Source organism: Eubalaena glacialis, chromosome 6, assembly GCF_028564815.1.
Source record: "Eubalaena glacialis isolate mEubGla1 chromosome 6, mEubGla1.1.hap2.+ XY, whole genome shotgun sequence".
NCBI lineage: Eukaryota > Metazoa > Chordata > Mammalia > Artiodactyla > Balaenidae > Eubalaena > Eubalaena glacialis.
Window position 1 is genome coordinate 59,661,574 of NC_083721.1, and position 15,643 is coordinate 59,677,216.

The 15,643-nt window shown below is 37.5% G+C and overlaps 1 protein-coding gene across 6 annotated transcripts in view; it reads left to right on the plus strand.

Moving 5' to 3' along the window:
• The window catches only part of PHLDB2 (pleckstrin homology like domain family B member 2), a 232,468-nt gene that overhangs the window by 129,479 nt on the left and 87,346 nt on the right, over positions 1-15,643 (plus strand). For all 6 annotated transcript variants that reach the window (XM_061194159.1, XM_061194163.1, XM_061194160.1 and 3 more), the window contains one exon: positions 4,671-6,019. In XM_061194159.1, the coding sequence (XP_061050142.1) occupies positions 4,671-6,019 (1,349 nt within the window). The remainder of the gene's footprint in view (positions 1-4,670; positions 6,020-15,643) is intronic.

The window sequence follows — 15,643 nt, forward strand, 5'->3', positions numbered from 1 at the left end:
AATAAAAGTGTATGTGAGGAGGAGAGAGGGACCAAGTGTTGCCACCCTGTAGGGTAGTAAGAATACCCTATAGTAGTTTGATACTATGTAGTTTTGTTGGAAGAGGGAATGGTATTTGGTAATATTTTGTTTGGGTGATTAAGTAGCATTTGCAACTGCAAACCGGTTGAAATACATTAATACATTTTATCATCTAAAATGACATTAGAGGGGTGAGATGTGACAGGGTGAGAGAGTGTCATGGACATATATACACTACCAAATGTAAAATAGATAACTAGTGGGAAGCAGCCGCATAGCACAGGGAGATCAGCTCGGTGCTTTGTGACCACCTAGAGGGGTGGGATAGGGAGGGAGATGCAAGAGGGAAGAGATATGGCAACATATGTATATGTGTAACTGATTCACTTTGTTGTAAAGCAGAAGCTAGCACACCATTGTAAAGCAATTATACTTCAATAAAGATGTTTAAAAAATAAAAAATAAAAAAATAAAATAAAATAAAATAAAATGACATTAATGTCCTATGCTGCTGAGTCAAAAATTAAACTTTTAAGTATCCTTTTTGACATAAACCCTCAATTCTGTACCGTTAGAGCAAATATTGAAAATGCAGAGTTTGGGCTCAGTGCTTAGCTTCTGACTTCCATTTAACAGCACCTGCTCTGCCTTGCTTTCTGGATGGCTAACTCTGCACTATCTTAGCTCTGTTTCCTATTTTGTATGCACTACTTTATAACCAAAGTCTTCCCCACTAACTGGTTTTAATTCTTTTCTTGTTATTCTAACATCTCACTTATGGATTTCCCTTTGTATCCTTATCTAAAATATCCTAAATGGTTGGAGGATTGCTGTCCAGTTTAAACCACACTTAAGATAGGCATAGACTTGGACCCCAGAGAGCATATCTTACATGGTGGTGAAGATGGGAAAGGATTTAGAGAACTATGAGAGAGAGATACATAGTTATTAAATATAGAAAATAACTGTTGCTTTTTTCCTACACAATTTTTGTTATTAATTCTGTCAGAGACAGGATGTTTGCTGGATGTACCAGTAGTCTGTGGGTTAGCCCCTCTCCATGCTCCTTTACCGATCTGTCAATCAATCCTCTATTAAAGCATGCATCACACCATATAGCATTCATTCATATGTGTGTTTTCCCCTTTGGACTGTAAGCTATGTGAAGGCAGGAAATGGTATCTTTGACCACATATTTTCCAGGGCCTAGCTCAAAGCCTGGTTTTATAGTAGGCACTTAATGAAGATTAACACCTTCATAGTAACACACAGCTCCCAAATCTCAGTGGCTTAAGACAATCTTGGATTGGCAAAGACCCTTCTCTCTATCGTCCTCACTGAGGGAGGTAGGCTAAGGAAGCCTCTACAGACTTGGATGCAAGTGAGTCATCTTAGCAGGGGATGGAAACGGTGAATCATGCTCCAGCTCTTGATGTTTCAGCTTGGAACTGACATGTCACTTTCTCTCCTATTTCATTGATCAAAGCAAGGGACATAGCCACACCTAATGTCATGGGAATGAGGAAGAACAGCACTGCTTTGTTTCTGAAAGGAGAGAACAGGAATAATAGCAACACTAGTGCCTGTTAAGCCAAAGTCTGTTACATGGTAGGCGCTCAATACCTAGTTAACGAATGAGGTGCCTGAAACTACCTGTTAGGATTTTAATTTTTTTCTATACAATAAGCAGAATCACTCCAAGTAATGAAATAATCTAACAACTACATTAAAAAATGAGCATACTAAATATATTATCTAAGCCATATTCAGCAAACATCTGGAGACTTTTTTTGTAACGACTCCGTTCACTTTATTCATATTAGGGAAGGTGTTATGTCTGATTTTGCAGTTTTTCAGATGCATAAAGTATGGAATGGGTAAATTTGCATAATTGTCATTTTTGCCTGAGTCATTTAGAAGATTTGGAAAAAATGTTGAAGTCTTCAAATATTTACATATTTAGTCTGATGAAGAAGTTCTTTAAAGTAACCTTTTTCGGAAGAGTTAATATCTGGATCAAAAATTAGGCAAGAGCTTAGGAAAAATGAGAGTCCAATCAACTTAAAAATGAAGTATTGCTGCAGATTATATGCTAATATTTTACACTAATTTTTTTCTTCATTGTTAAGGTAACCCAAACACATTGTATAAAATGTGGAAAATACAAACTAGTTTGAGAAAGGTGAATTAAAAACCACTGGTGTGATTTCTTTTATTCCATTGTTCTTGTTATAGAATAAGCATATGGACAAGGGAAGAGAAGATATTGGCTTGTAATGGGGGGTAACAGTGGAAATATCAAGAAATGATCAGATTGAGACTATGGATTAAGGACAATATTGGTAGGATTTGTTGATGGATAAAATGAGGAAGGAGGGAATAGAGAAGTGATAGAGATGGTAGAGGATAGAGGATATACTGATAGAGGAGATCAGTGATGATTCCCCAGATTTTGGCTTGAACATCTGTATGTAATCCATGTGTAGAGGTGGGTGTATATATAAGACTGCACTCACTGTATGTGTGGTTTTTAAAATTTACTTAACATTATATTAACGTATTTTTAATGCTATAAACATACCTTGAAATAATATTTTAAATGGTTTAATATTCATTCATATGATATGCTATAGCTTTTGATTTTCTCCCTATTTTGGGGGCAATTAAGGTGTTTTTTCCCCTTAAATAAATAACATGGTAATGTTCTCAGGATCCACCTACTTCTTTGTCTCCTTACTTCAAAAATATTTAACTTGAGGGAATCGACCAAGGTTTGCTGGAATTTCAACATAGCAAACCAACATGTGATAAAGTTAGCTGGGAATAGAAGGAACCAAGACTAGAGGTCATCTTGGTTTCAGTCTTCTAAGGGGGCATGGTGAGATATAGCTCAAACCAGACTGGTGTTGCTTTCGAGGTCAGAATTGGTAGTGGTAGACAATTGCTGAGAGGGACATTCGTCTTGGATGCAGAGATGGCACTGTCCCCGAGGAATGAAAGACCTGGCAAGAGCCAGATGGCAGGGCCAGATCCCAGCTGGGAGGCAATTCTAAAGGAGAATCTCAAAAATTTTTTTGAGGTCCACTTAAAAAGACAATCATGCTTTTATCCATTAGGGTAGGGCTTTGAGTTGGAGGATAAGGTACCCAAGGCAGAGCTTCCTGTGGGAAGCTGCAGCTTTGAGGGGTATGAGGACTCAGCCCATCTCTAGGATTTAAGCAGCCAAACTGTTTCTTTGCCCCACTCTCTGGGTAAGAAGCAGTTCCTTATTGGGCTGCCTGCATTTGCCCAGGAAATCTCTGAGGCTGAGCAAGCAAGGTGAAGGTCCTCCATCTGTGGCTGGGAGGGAGTGGGGAAGGCTGTGATGGACATTGAAAACTTGCGTTCATTGAGTGTCTCACCTGTGGGGCGATGGGAGTCAGGAGGGGCTGGAGATATGATAGAAATACTAGAAAACCCTCTGCCTTAAACTTGTGTCTTGGTCACACATTATGATATTGATTACTAACCATAAGTAATACTGTTTATATATAGTGCAGAGATGCAGTAACCAGTGTTTGAGGTGCCTAAGGAGTTGGAGGACTGTCTTAGCAGTACCTGAGTTCAAATTTATGTTTAAATTGTGTTTTCACTTTGATGATAACGTAAAGAAAATATTTTTATCAGTTTGAAATATAAGGGTTCATATTTGCAGTGATAATTTGTGATTAAAAAGACATTTTCATAGACTAAAACTGCAGTTTCTTAAGTTAATATTGTTCAAACTAGGGTCCAAAGCATATTCTTATGGGTACATCCATTAAAAAAATTTTCTTTTCATCGTGGAAAATAGAATCCTAATCTGAGCCTCGAAGAATGGGTGGGTTTGGATGGGTGCAAAAGGAGAAAGGTGTTTCCATGAGAGGAGAGAGTTAGATCAAGGATGATCATGGTGCCTCTGGGATGCCTGGGAACTTGAAGGATACGTCAGTTTCAGGTTTTTAAATACTCCACCCTGACCCTGATATGTCAGGAATATGGGGAACACTCCTTCCTCTACTATTACCTACCTTTCTCTGATGGATGCAGGAGCTTTATTAAGTCTTTTTGTTGAGAAGGTAACTCTCATAGTCCCCCTTTAAAGAATCATCTTCTAACCCTCACGTTATTGATCAGTGTCTAACACAAAATTTTCTTTCTCTGCCAGAATGTGAATTTAGTTTCCTCAGGACTTAACTTCTGAGTGGTTAATGATTCTTGCAGAGACATCTAAAGGAAGGCCCATTGCAGCATCCCTTTGGGTGTTTGCTAGGTACTCAGGAAGCAGGTGGTCCTCCAGGGACTAGAAAACTAAAGGGACATTGTCTTTTTTAGGTACCAACCTCATCTTGCACCTGTACTTGGTTAGGGATTTGTTCCTCTCAAATTTCATTGATGTCCTCTTGAGTTATTTTTCTTTTGTATAAGAAACATCCCAGATCAGTGGTCTTTATTCATCTTCATTTTGCAGGACAGCTTTTCTAGGTTTATTACTAAAACAGCGTTTGTGTTTTTTAATTACAACAGATTGGACTGCAAACCTATTTGTACTAATGTAGGCTGAAAAATGTGGTTCGTCTTTTTAAATCTTCTTTGTTAAGTAAAGCTTTCTCTTGTTTTTTCCTTCACAGATTCCAACAAGATTATGGCAGAGCAGAGCCACATGCAAAAGCAGCTGGATTTACAGAATGGTAGCTTAGAGGCGGGCTTTGTGGCGAATTCCCTCGAAAACGATTCCCAAAACATGATGGAGAGCCTGAGCCCGAAGAAATATTCTTCCAGTCTGAGATTTAAAACCAATGGAGACTATTCTGGTTCCTATTTAACCCTCTCACAACCTGTGCCTGCTAAAAGAAGCCCTTCTCCTTTGGGAACCAGTGTCAGAAGTAGCCCCTCCTTGGCCAAAATCCAGGGAACCAAGCAGTTCTCTTGCGATGGAAATGACAAAAATATTTCCGTGAAACCTCCCACCCCTTTACGCAGCACTTCACCCTCCCTTAGTGGATATCCACTTGGGAGAGCAGACTTTGATCATTTTACAGGCCGGGACACTGAAAGGTCCTTGAGGCTTTCAGAGAAGCCTCCCTATTCCAAATATAGCTCAAGGAATAAATCCCATGACAATGTCTACTTTCTCGGAGGGCTGGAAGGCCGAAAAGCATCTGGCTCACTCCTGACCATGTGGAATGGAAGTTCCCTGAGTGATACTGGCTCCTTGCCCATCGGTAGGTCAGGGGCAGCCAGTATGCCTTCAAGCCCAAAGCAAGCCAGGAAAATAAGCATCCAGGACAACCTGACACTTCAGCCCAAGTTGACCAGACACAAGGATCTGGCATCTGAAAACATCAGTTTAAGAACTAGGAAGTACTCGAGCAGCAGCCTGAGTCACATGGGCGCCTATAGCCGATCTCTCCCCAGGTTGCACAGAGCCACAGAGAATCAGCTGGCACCTCTCAGTTTGCCTCCAAGAAGCTCTCTGGGCAATTCCAAACGAACGAAACTGGGGGAAAAGGATCTACCTCATAGCATCACAGACAATGACAATTACCTGAATTTTTCTTCTTTGAGCTCAGGAGCTTTACCCTATAAAACCTCTGCCTCTGAGGGCAATCCTTACGTGAGTTCCACCCTCAGCGTCCCTGCCAGTCCTCGAGTGGCTCGGAAGATGCTTCTGGCCTCCACCTCCTCCTGTACCTCTGATGACCTTGATAGGGCTTCCTACTTGGGGACCAGCCCAGGTCATTCATTCCCTCCCGGAGAGCTGGACAGAGCGTTTGCGGCCAGAAGGAACTTCTCGTGTGGGTCTGTTGAGTTTGATGATGCAGATCCGGACAGCCTCAGACAGGCCTCAGGAACCCCCCAGCCTGTCCTTTGGGAACGGAAAAGCAGCATTAGCTCCATTTCAGGACGAGACGACCTGATGGATTATCACCGGCGGCAGAGGGAGGAGAGACTCAGGGAGCAGGAGATGGAGCGATTGGTAATCTTCTCATCTGACTTGACCTCACTGTTTCATTGAATAACTTCTTGGAGACAAACTCCAAGGATACATGTGTAGAATTTCCATGTGCACCAGCCACTGGTCCCTTCCTAGATTTCCTCCTTCTAACCTTCCTCTTCCCAGATCATTATTATTAGTCACAAATGGATAGTTTGAAGGCCTACATGTGCCTAAAGTTATATTAAGTTGCTCTGCAGAGGTCTCACAAGTATAAATTCTTGATAAATCTAACAAAGATAGTTGTGAATTTTACTGAATTTCTTTAAAAGTCTTACAAACTTCTCTCTTAAGACTATGAGGAAACACCGATTTGTATTATTTATGTCATCAAATTTGCATGTATATGCTATGATGGTAATAATCAGTGAAATGACAACTCATTGGAAATTAGGCAGTAAGTTTCTCTGTATAGCAAGTTGTCTGTAAAGTTGAAAGGTTGCCCCAATGGTGCTCAACCTTTTTTCTGCACCGTATATAGACACACACACACCATACTCCCTTCAGTCATGTCTTAATACATATAGTGACTCCAAACTACACATGCTCAAAAAAAATTACTGAGTTGTCTTTTTCTATGGATTTATGATTACTGCAAAAAATATTGAAAATAATAAGAAAAGAGGAAACAGGAGAGTCCCACGAATGAATGAGAACAAACTGCTGCGTTTTTCTATTTTCTTTTAAGCATAATTTTTTAGGGTGAATACCTGTAAGATTATTTTGATTCATTAATGATTAATGATTTCCTTAATGTGGGAAGCTGCAGGATGGTAAAGCTGATTTACAGAAGTATAGGAGTATCAAAAGTATTTTAGTTACTAAAAGAAAGTATCCTGGAATAAGATTTCTGAATCACATACAAAACTAGTTAATGCCCTACAGGACAATAAAATTGTAACTTCTGGATTATAATGAACAGAAACTTTTGCATCTATACAGGACAGAATTTGCTTGAAATTTTAGAAAAATAATTATTCACATCACTCACAGTTTTGATAAGTTAATGTCTACCCTTACAGAGTTTCCAAATATCCTAATCACTAATAGTGAATGAAAACAAATGTGTATACCCCTAGAGAATTTGGTATTCTGTGGGTGGGTATGTTAGATGGTGCTCCAGTATGGCAGTTCCTTTGTTATCATAAATAGTCTCCAAAGATTTTTCATGATCACAAAAGCCATTGTATTTGGGCCTGATTCATTGACATAAGCTAGAAAAACTTTTAATTAGCATATAAAAGCCTTCTTGTATATAGATAGTAAATCTAGTGCTATACTGTACTGAACAACTGTCATTGATAAAGCCAGAGAATCAACTTCTATGATTTATTAAGTTACCTAGGAGAGCATTTCAATGGCTTCATCGCTCCAGAGGTCTTCGTTAAATGCTTTTATTTACTCTTCTGTTCTAAGGGTAGGAAACCAAACTCTTATTTATTTATTTATTTATTTTTATTTTTGGCTGTGTTGGGTCTTTCTTGCTGCACGCAGGCTTTCTCTAGTTGAGGTGAGAGGGGCTACTCTTTGTTGTGGTGCGCGAGCTTCTCGTTGTGGTGGCTTCTCTTGCTGCTGAGCATGGGTTCTAGGCGCAGCGCGTGGGCTCGGTAGTTGTGGCTTGCAGCCTCTGGAGCGCAGACTCAGTAGTTGTAGCGCACAGGCTTAGTTGCTCTGCGGCATGTGGGATCTTCCTGGACCAGGGCTTGAACCCGTGTCCCCTGCATTGGCAGGAGGATTCTTAACCACTGCGCCACCAGGGAAGTCCCAAACTGGTTTCATCTTTAGCACTTATAAGAGTTGGTGAATTTTTCTTTCCTCTAGTTTTCCCAAATCTGCTAAGGCTCCTGGCTATCCAGCAAGTGACCTTTTTACTGCCTGTAAGATTGGTGCCCCGTAAGCCGCAAACAGGTCCTAGTTCAACTTCTTGGGAGAAGCTTTGGGTATTAGCTTCAGATATGAAGTTATAACCCTTTCTCCTTAATAAGGGGCTTGTCATATCTGTTGAAGTGAGGCTAATTTTTAAGTAAGACACTCCACATTTGGCCTCTGTTGTATTGTCTATTTGTCTGATTATATTCCAGTAAAAGGGAGGACAGATTCTTATTGAGCCCATGCAAATAATGTTATTGCCATTAAAAAGTAAAATGTCTCAGATAAAAATGTTTTTTCCTGAATCTGAAGGACCAAGGAGAACAAACAAACATTAAAAGAATGTTTCATTTAGTTTGCAACATCGGAGTCAACTAAATTGACGGTTAGAGATAGATCAGCATGAATGCTAAAAGGATTTTCCCCATCAGAAAATAGAACATTAAGATAATGCCAATAATTTTCCAAAACACATGTCCACATTTAGAAATTAGATTTCCAGTTTCAGTTCAATCTGTTCTATGTAATTAATTCTTATTCCTCTAACCTTGGGTCATTAATTTGATTTCATGAAGTTATCTATTTCTGAACTAAAAGAAGTCCTGAAAATCTGATTTAGCCTCTAGTACTATCTCATACTTGTCTATGTAATGTCAGCTCTTCTGTCAGCCTCTGACCCTAAGTCCATTCTTTGAAATATCAAGAGTGGAGTGAAGAGTATCTGGTAAAGTTCTGTCCACGAGGCTCTGAGACTGTCTTTCTTTGTTAAAGGCACATCCTCACCTATAACTTAAGCAGAGTCTTTAGGAAAGCATGAGAGGAAATCGTGGACTACTGGGTGAGGGTAAGAGTAAGTGGCTATGGTTAAATCTACGGTTAATTTAACAAACAGTATCAGCAAGAAGGAGAATTAAAATCTTCTATTAGGCAATAAGATGTTGATTTTCTTATTATTTTTTTAAATAAACTTATTTATTTTATTTATTTATTTTTGGCTGCGTTGGGTCTTTGTTGCTGTGCGCGGGCTTTCTCTAGTTGTGGTGAGAGGGGGCTACTCTTCGTTGTGGTGCGTGGGCTTCTCATTGCGGTGGCTTCTCTTGTTGCAGAGCATGGGCTCTAGGCATGCAGGCTTCAGTAGTTGTGGCATGCAGGCTCAGTAGTTGTGGCTCGCGGGCTCTAGAGTGCAGGCTCAGTAGTTGTGGCACATGGGCTTCGTTGCTCCGCGGCATGTGGGATCTTCCTGGACCAGGGCTCAAACCCATGTCCCCTGCATTGGCAGGCGGATTCTTAACCACTGCACCACCAGGGAAGCCCATGTTGGTCTTATTTAATCAGTGTTTCCCCTGAGGGTGAGAACGTATTGCAGAGAGTGAGGACGTTGACATATATCCAGGGCCTTTCTGTAAAGTATGCAATCACTGAACTTTATGCTATAATATTTTACCTGTACAAAATTAGCCTAGGGAAGGCTGAGCTTCTCATTTGATTTGACAAATCTTCCTATGCATTTCTTGATAGTGTTGAGCTATTTATCAAGAAGGGGCTTAACAAATAAACCTAATTATTTCTAGCATTCTTCTTTTTGTAAGGTTAAGAAAAAAAATCTTTGTCATTGCCCAAGAGTCCTCTGGGAAAACTTAAAGACAGTTCAAATGTAAAAGGTATCTTGGAAAAAATTTGTTTTCCTGAATTTAGGGTCTGATCTTGGGAAGGCAAAATCAAATATTAATCAGAGATTATGTTATTTGAATAATATAGCGTTGTGGATGCCTGAGAAAAATGAATGTTCGCAGTTTGGTTACCTAATAAAGTGAGAATAAGTTATTTATTATAAACAATAAATCTTAAAATAATCAGATGAGGAACTGTTTCTGGTCATTTTAAATATGCAAGTATATATCCCAGTTAGGAGAAGGCACAAAAGATTACTCTTGTGGGATACTGAAACTCTTCTCTCTGGGCAGATTACAAAAAAATAAAATAAACTTTTGCTATCTTTTGTAAGCATAGGCTGATTTCTCCAAGATAAGTAAGTAGGTAATTTCAATAAGAGATAATTGCATTTTAGTTTTACATTAATAGGATACTTCTCATAAAAAAATTACTTCATAAACTCATCAATGCGTTCAAACTTTGCCAAAATTTTAACATTTTATTACATCTTTACAGAATTAACTATTTGCAGGTATTATAAAGTAAGTCAAATAAGCTCCCTTTCTGCAAATCTAAAATTTTTAATGTAACTTTATTTTATTAAAGTACAGTTGATTTACAGTATTGTATAACTTTCAGGTGTACAACGTGGTGATTCAACATTTTTATAGATTATACTCCACTTAAAGTTATTATAAGATATTGGCTGTATTCCCTATACTGTACCATATATCCTTATAGTTTATTTTATACATAGTAGTTTGTACCTCTTAATTCCCTACCCTTCTATTGCCTCTCCATCCCTCTCCCCACATGTTATCACCGAGTTTGTTCTCTATATCTGTGAGTCTCTTTCTGTTTTGTTATGTTTATTCATTTGTTTTATTGTTTAGATTCTACATGTAAGTGCTAACATACAGTATTCGTCTTTCTCTGGCTGACTTATTTCATTAAGCATAATACCCTCCAGGTCCATCCATGTTGTTGCAAATGGGAAAACTTCATTATTTTTTATGGCTGAGTAATATTCCATTGTCTGTATGTACCACATCTTCTTTATTCATCTGTTGATGAGCTCTTAGGTTGCTTCCATATCTTGGCTATTGTAAATAATGCTGCTATGAACATTGGGGTGCATGTGTCTTCTCAAATTACTGATTTCTGTTTTCTTTTGGTATGTACTCAGAAGTAGAATTGCTGGATCATATGGTAGTTCTAGTTTTAATATTTTGAAGCATCTCCATACTGTTTTCCATAATGTCTCTGCCAGTTGACATTCCCACCAACAGTTTACTAGGGTTCCCTTTTCTCCACATCCTTGCCAGCATTTGTTATTTGTGGTCTTTTTGATGATAGCCATTCCGACAGGTGTGAGGGGCTATCTCACTGTGGTTATGATTTGCATTTTTCTGATGATTAGCAATGTTGAGCATCTTTTCATGTGTCTATTTGCCATCTGTATGTCTTCTTTGGAAAAATGTCTTTTCAGGTCTTCCGCCTATTTTTTAATTGAGTTGTTTGTTTTTATGATATTGAGTTGTATGAGCTGTTTATATATTTTTGATATTAACCCCTTATTGAATATATCATTTGCAAATATTCTCCCATCCAGTAGGCTGTCTTTTTGTTTTATTGGTGGTTTCCTTTGCTTTGCAAAAGCTGTGAAGTTTAATTAGGTCCCACTTGTTTATTTTTGCTTTTGTTTCCTTTGCCTGAGGAGAAAGATCCAAAAAAATACTGCTACAACTTATGTCAAAGAATGTTCTGCCTATGTTTTCTTCTAGGAGTTTTATGGTTTCTGGTTTTACATTTAAGTCTTTAATCCATTTTGAGTTTATTTTTGTATATGGTGTTAGAGAATGTTCTAATTTCATTCTTTCACATGTAGTTGTCCAATTTTCCCAGCACCACTTGTTGAAGAGACTGTCTTTTTTCCATTGTATATTCTTGCCTCCTTTGTCACAGAGTAATTGACCATAAGTATATGGGTTTGTTTCTGTACTCTCTATTCTGTTACATTGATCTATGTGTATGTTTTTGTGCCAGCACCATACTATTTGATTACCGTAGCTTTGTAGTATAGTCTGAAATCAAGGAGTGTGATTCCTCCAGCTTTGTTCATTTTTGTCAAGACTGCTTTGGCTATGCAGGGTCTTTTGTGGTTACAAATAAGTTTTAGGATTATTCATTCTTATTCTGTGAAAAATGTCTTGGATATTTTGATAAGGATCACATTAAATCTGTAGATTGCTTTGGGTGGTATGGACATTTTAACAATGTTAATTCTTCAGATTCATGAACATAGGAAATCTCTCTATTTCTTTGTATCATCATCAATTTACTTCATCAGTGTTTTATAGTTTTCAGAGTATAGGTCTTTCTCCTAGTTGACTAAATTTATTCCCAGGTATTTTATTCTTTTTGATGTGATTTTAAACAGGATTGTTTTCTTGATTTCTCTTTCTGATAGTTCATCATTAGTGTATAGAAAAGCAAGAGATTTCTGTATATTAATCTTGTATCCTGCAACTTTACTGAATTCCTTTATTAGTTCTAATAGTTTTTTGTGGAGACTTTATAGGGTTTTGAATATATAGTGTCATGTCATCTGCAAATAGTGACAGTTTTACTTCTTCCTTTCCCATTTTGATGCCTTTTCTTTTCTTATCTGATTGCTGTGGATAGGATTTCTAATACCATGTTGAATAGAAGTGGCAAGAGTGGGCATCCTTGCCTTGTTCCTGGTTGTAGAGGAAAAGCTTTCAGCTTTTCACCATTAAGAATGATGTTAGTTATGGGATTGTCATAAATGGCCTTTAATATGTTGAGATATGTTCCCTGTATGCCAACTTTGATGAGAGTTTGAATCATGAATGGTTGTTGAATTTTGTTAAATGCTTTTTCTATGTCTATTGAAATGGTTATATGATTTTTATCTTTCTTTTTGTTAATGTGATGTATTGCATTCGTTAATTTGTGGATATTGAATCATCTTTGCATCCCTGGAATAAATCCTACTTGATCATGGTGTATGATCCTTTTTTATATATTGTTGAATTTGGTTTCCTAATATTCTGTTGAGGATTTTTGCACCTCTGTTCATCAGAGATATTGGTCTGCAATTTTCTTTCTTTCTTTCTTTTTTTGTAGTGTCTTTGTCTGGTTTTGGTATCAGGGTAATGGTGGCCTCATAGAATTTATCTGGGAGTGTTCCCTTTTCTTCGATTTTTTGGAATAGTTTGAGAAGGATAGGTATTAGCTCTTCTTTATATGTCTTTTAGAATTCCCTGTGAAGCCATCTGGTCCTGGATTTTTGTTTACTGGGAGTTTTTTTAATTCTTCATTCAATTTCACCACTAGTGATTGGTCTGTTCAGATTATCTATTTCTTCTTTATTCAGTCTTGGAAGATTGTGTGTTTCTAGGAATTTATCCATTTCTTCTAGGTTGTACAATTTGTTGGTTTATAACTGTTCATAGTATTCTATTATGATTTTTTGTATCTCTGTGATATTGGTTCTTCTCTTTTGTTTCTTATTTTATTTGTGTCCTTTCTCTTTTTTTTTTAAATGAGTCTGGCTAAAGGCTTATCAATTTTATTTATCTTTTAAACAATCAGCTCTTGGTTTCATAAATCTTTTCTATTTATTTTTGGTCTCTATTATATTTATTTCCTCTCTGATATTTATTATTTTCTTCCTTCTGCTGCCTTTAGGCTTTGTTTGTTCTTCCTTTTTAAATTCCTTTAGATGGCAGTTTAAGTTGTTTATTTGAGATTTTTCTTATTTCTTGAGATAGTCCTGTATTGCTATAAACTTCCCTCTTAGAACCACTTTTTCTGTGTCCCATAGGTTTTGGAAAGTTGTGTTTTGTTTTGTTTTTTAATTAATTATTTTATTTATTTTTGGCTGCGTTGGTTCTTTGTTGCTGCACATGGGCTTTCTCTAGTTGCCTCAAGCAGGGGCTACTCTTCATTGCAGAGTGCAGGCTTCTCATCGCGGTGGCTTCTCTTGTTGCAGAGCATGGGCTCTAGGTGCACAGGCTTCAGTAGTTGTGGCATGTGGGCTCAGTAGTCGTGGCTCGTGGGCTCTAGAGTGCAGGCTCAGTAGTTGTGGCACATGAGCTTAGTTGCTCCACGGCATGTGGGATATTCATGGACCAGGGCTCGAACCCATGTCCCCTGCGTTGGCAAGCAGATTCTTAACCACTGTGCCACCAGGGAAGTCCCTGTGTATTTATTTTCATTTGTCTCAGGGTATTTTCTGGTTTCCTCTTTGATTTCTTCATTGGTCCACTGGTTTTTTAGCGGCATGTTGTTTAATCTCCACATGTTTGTGTTTTTCCCATTTTTTTCCCTGTAATTGATTTTTAGTTTCATACCATGTGGTTGAAAAAGATGCTTGATATAATTTCTAGACTCTTAAATTTGTTGGGATTTGTTTTGTTTCCTAGCATGTGATCTTTCCTGGAGAATGTTCCATGTGCACTTGAAAAGAAATGTGTATTCTGCTGTTTTTGAGCGGAATGTCCTGTAGATATCTGTTAAGTCCAACTGGTCTATATGTCGTTTAAGACCATTGTTTTCTTATTGATTTTCTGTTTGAATGATCTGTCAGTTGATGTAAGAGAGGTGTTAAAGTCCTCTACTTTTATCGTATTATTGTTAATTTCCCCCTTTATGTCTGTTAATATTTACTTTATATATTCAGGTGCTCCTATATTAGGTATATGTTAACTAATACAGGAGCACCTAAATATGTTAATGAGTGTTATATCCTCTTCTCATATTGATCCCTTTATCATCATATAATGCCCTTCTTTGTCTTTGGATATAGACTTTGTTTTAAAGTCTACTTTGTCTGATATGAGTATTACTACCCTAGCTTTCTTACATTTCCATTTTCATGAAATATCTTTTTCCATCCCCTCACTTTCAGTCTGTGTGTGATTTTAGCTCTGAAGTGAGTCTCTTGTAGGCAGCATATAGATGGGTCTTGTTTTTTTTTTATCCAATCAGGCATCCTATGTCTTTTGATTGGAGCATTTAGTTCATTGACATTTAAAGTGACTATTGATGAGTGTGTACTTCTTGCCATTTTGTTACTTGTTTACTGGTTGTTATTGTAGTTCTTCTGTTTTTTTCTCTTCTTTTAGTTTGTTCCCTTGTGGTTTGATGATTTTCTTCAGTGGTATGCTTGTGTTTCTTTCTGCTTAGTTTTTGTCTATCTATTGTAAGTTTTGATTTGTGGTAACCATGGGGTTCATATGTTGACCTATAAATATATCTACTCGTTCTAAACTGATAGTCATTTAAATTCAAACACATTCTAAAAGATCTACGTTTTTTACTCCCCTCCCCCACTTTTGGGTTTTTGATGTCATATTTTACATCTTCATGTCTATCCCATAACTGTTTATTGTAGTTATAGTTGATTTTACAATTTTTGTCTTTTAATCTTCATGCTCGACTATTTAAGTAGTTGATCCACAATCTTTACTATATATTTGCCTTTATCTGTGGGATTTTTTCTTTCCTATAAATTCTCACTTTTTGTTGTAGCCTTTTCTTTTCCTCTTAGAGAAGACTCTTTAACACTTCTTTTAGGGTCACTTTAGTATTGCTGAACTCTTAGTTTTTGCTTGTCTGAGAAGTTCTTTATCTCTCCTTCACTTCTGAATGATAACCTTGCTGGGTAGAGTGTCCTAGGTCTTAGGTTTTTCCCTTTCAGCACTTTAGATATATCATGCCACTCGCTTCTGGCCTGCAAAGTTTCTGCAGAAAACTGTATTTTTGATGTGTTCCTGGGGGGAGATGAACTCAGCGTCCTCTTTCTCCACTATCTTGATCTCCCTGACATCCAAATATGTAATTTTTTAATTTCCATCAATTTTTGTTCTTCACGGTCTTCTTTCACTTTCTGGAACAATCAGACACTTCAGACAGAAGCCCTTAACTTAAGATATTGTAAACTGTGTTTAAGCTGACACATCACAGAACATAATTACTCTTGATATAAAAAGGTTTGTCATAGTTATAATTGTTTGGTTGAACACAAATTTTATGTTTTTCTTAATCTTACACTGT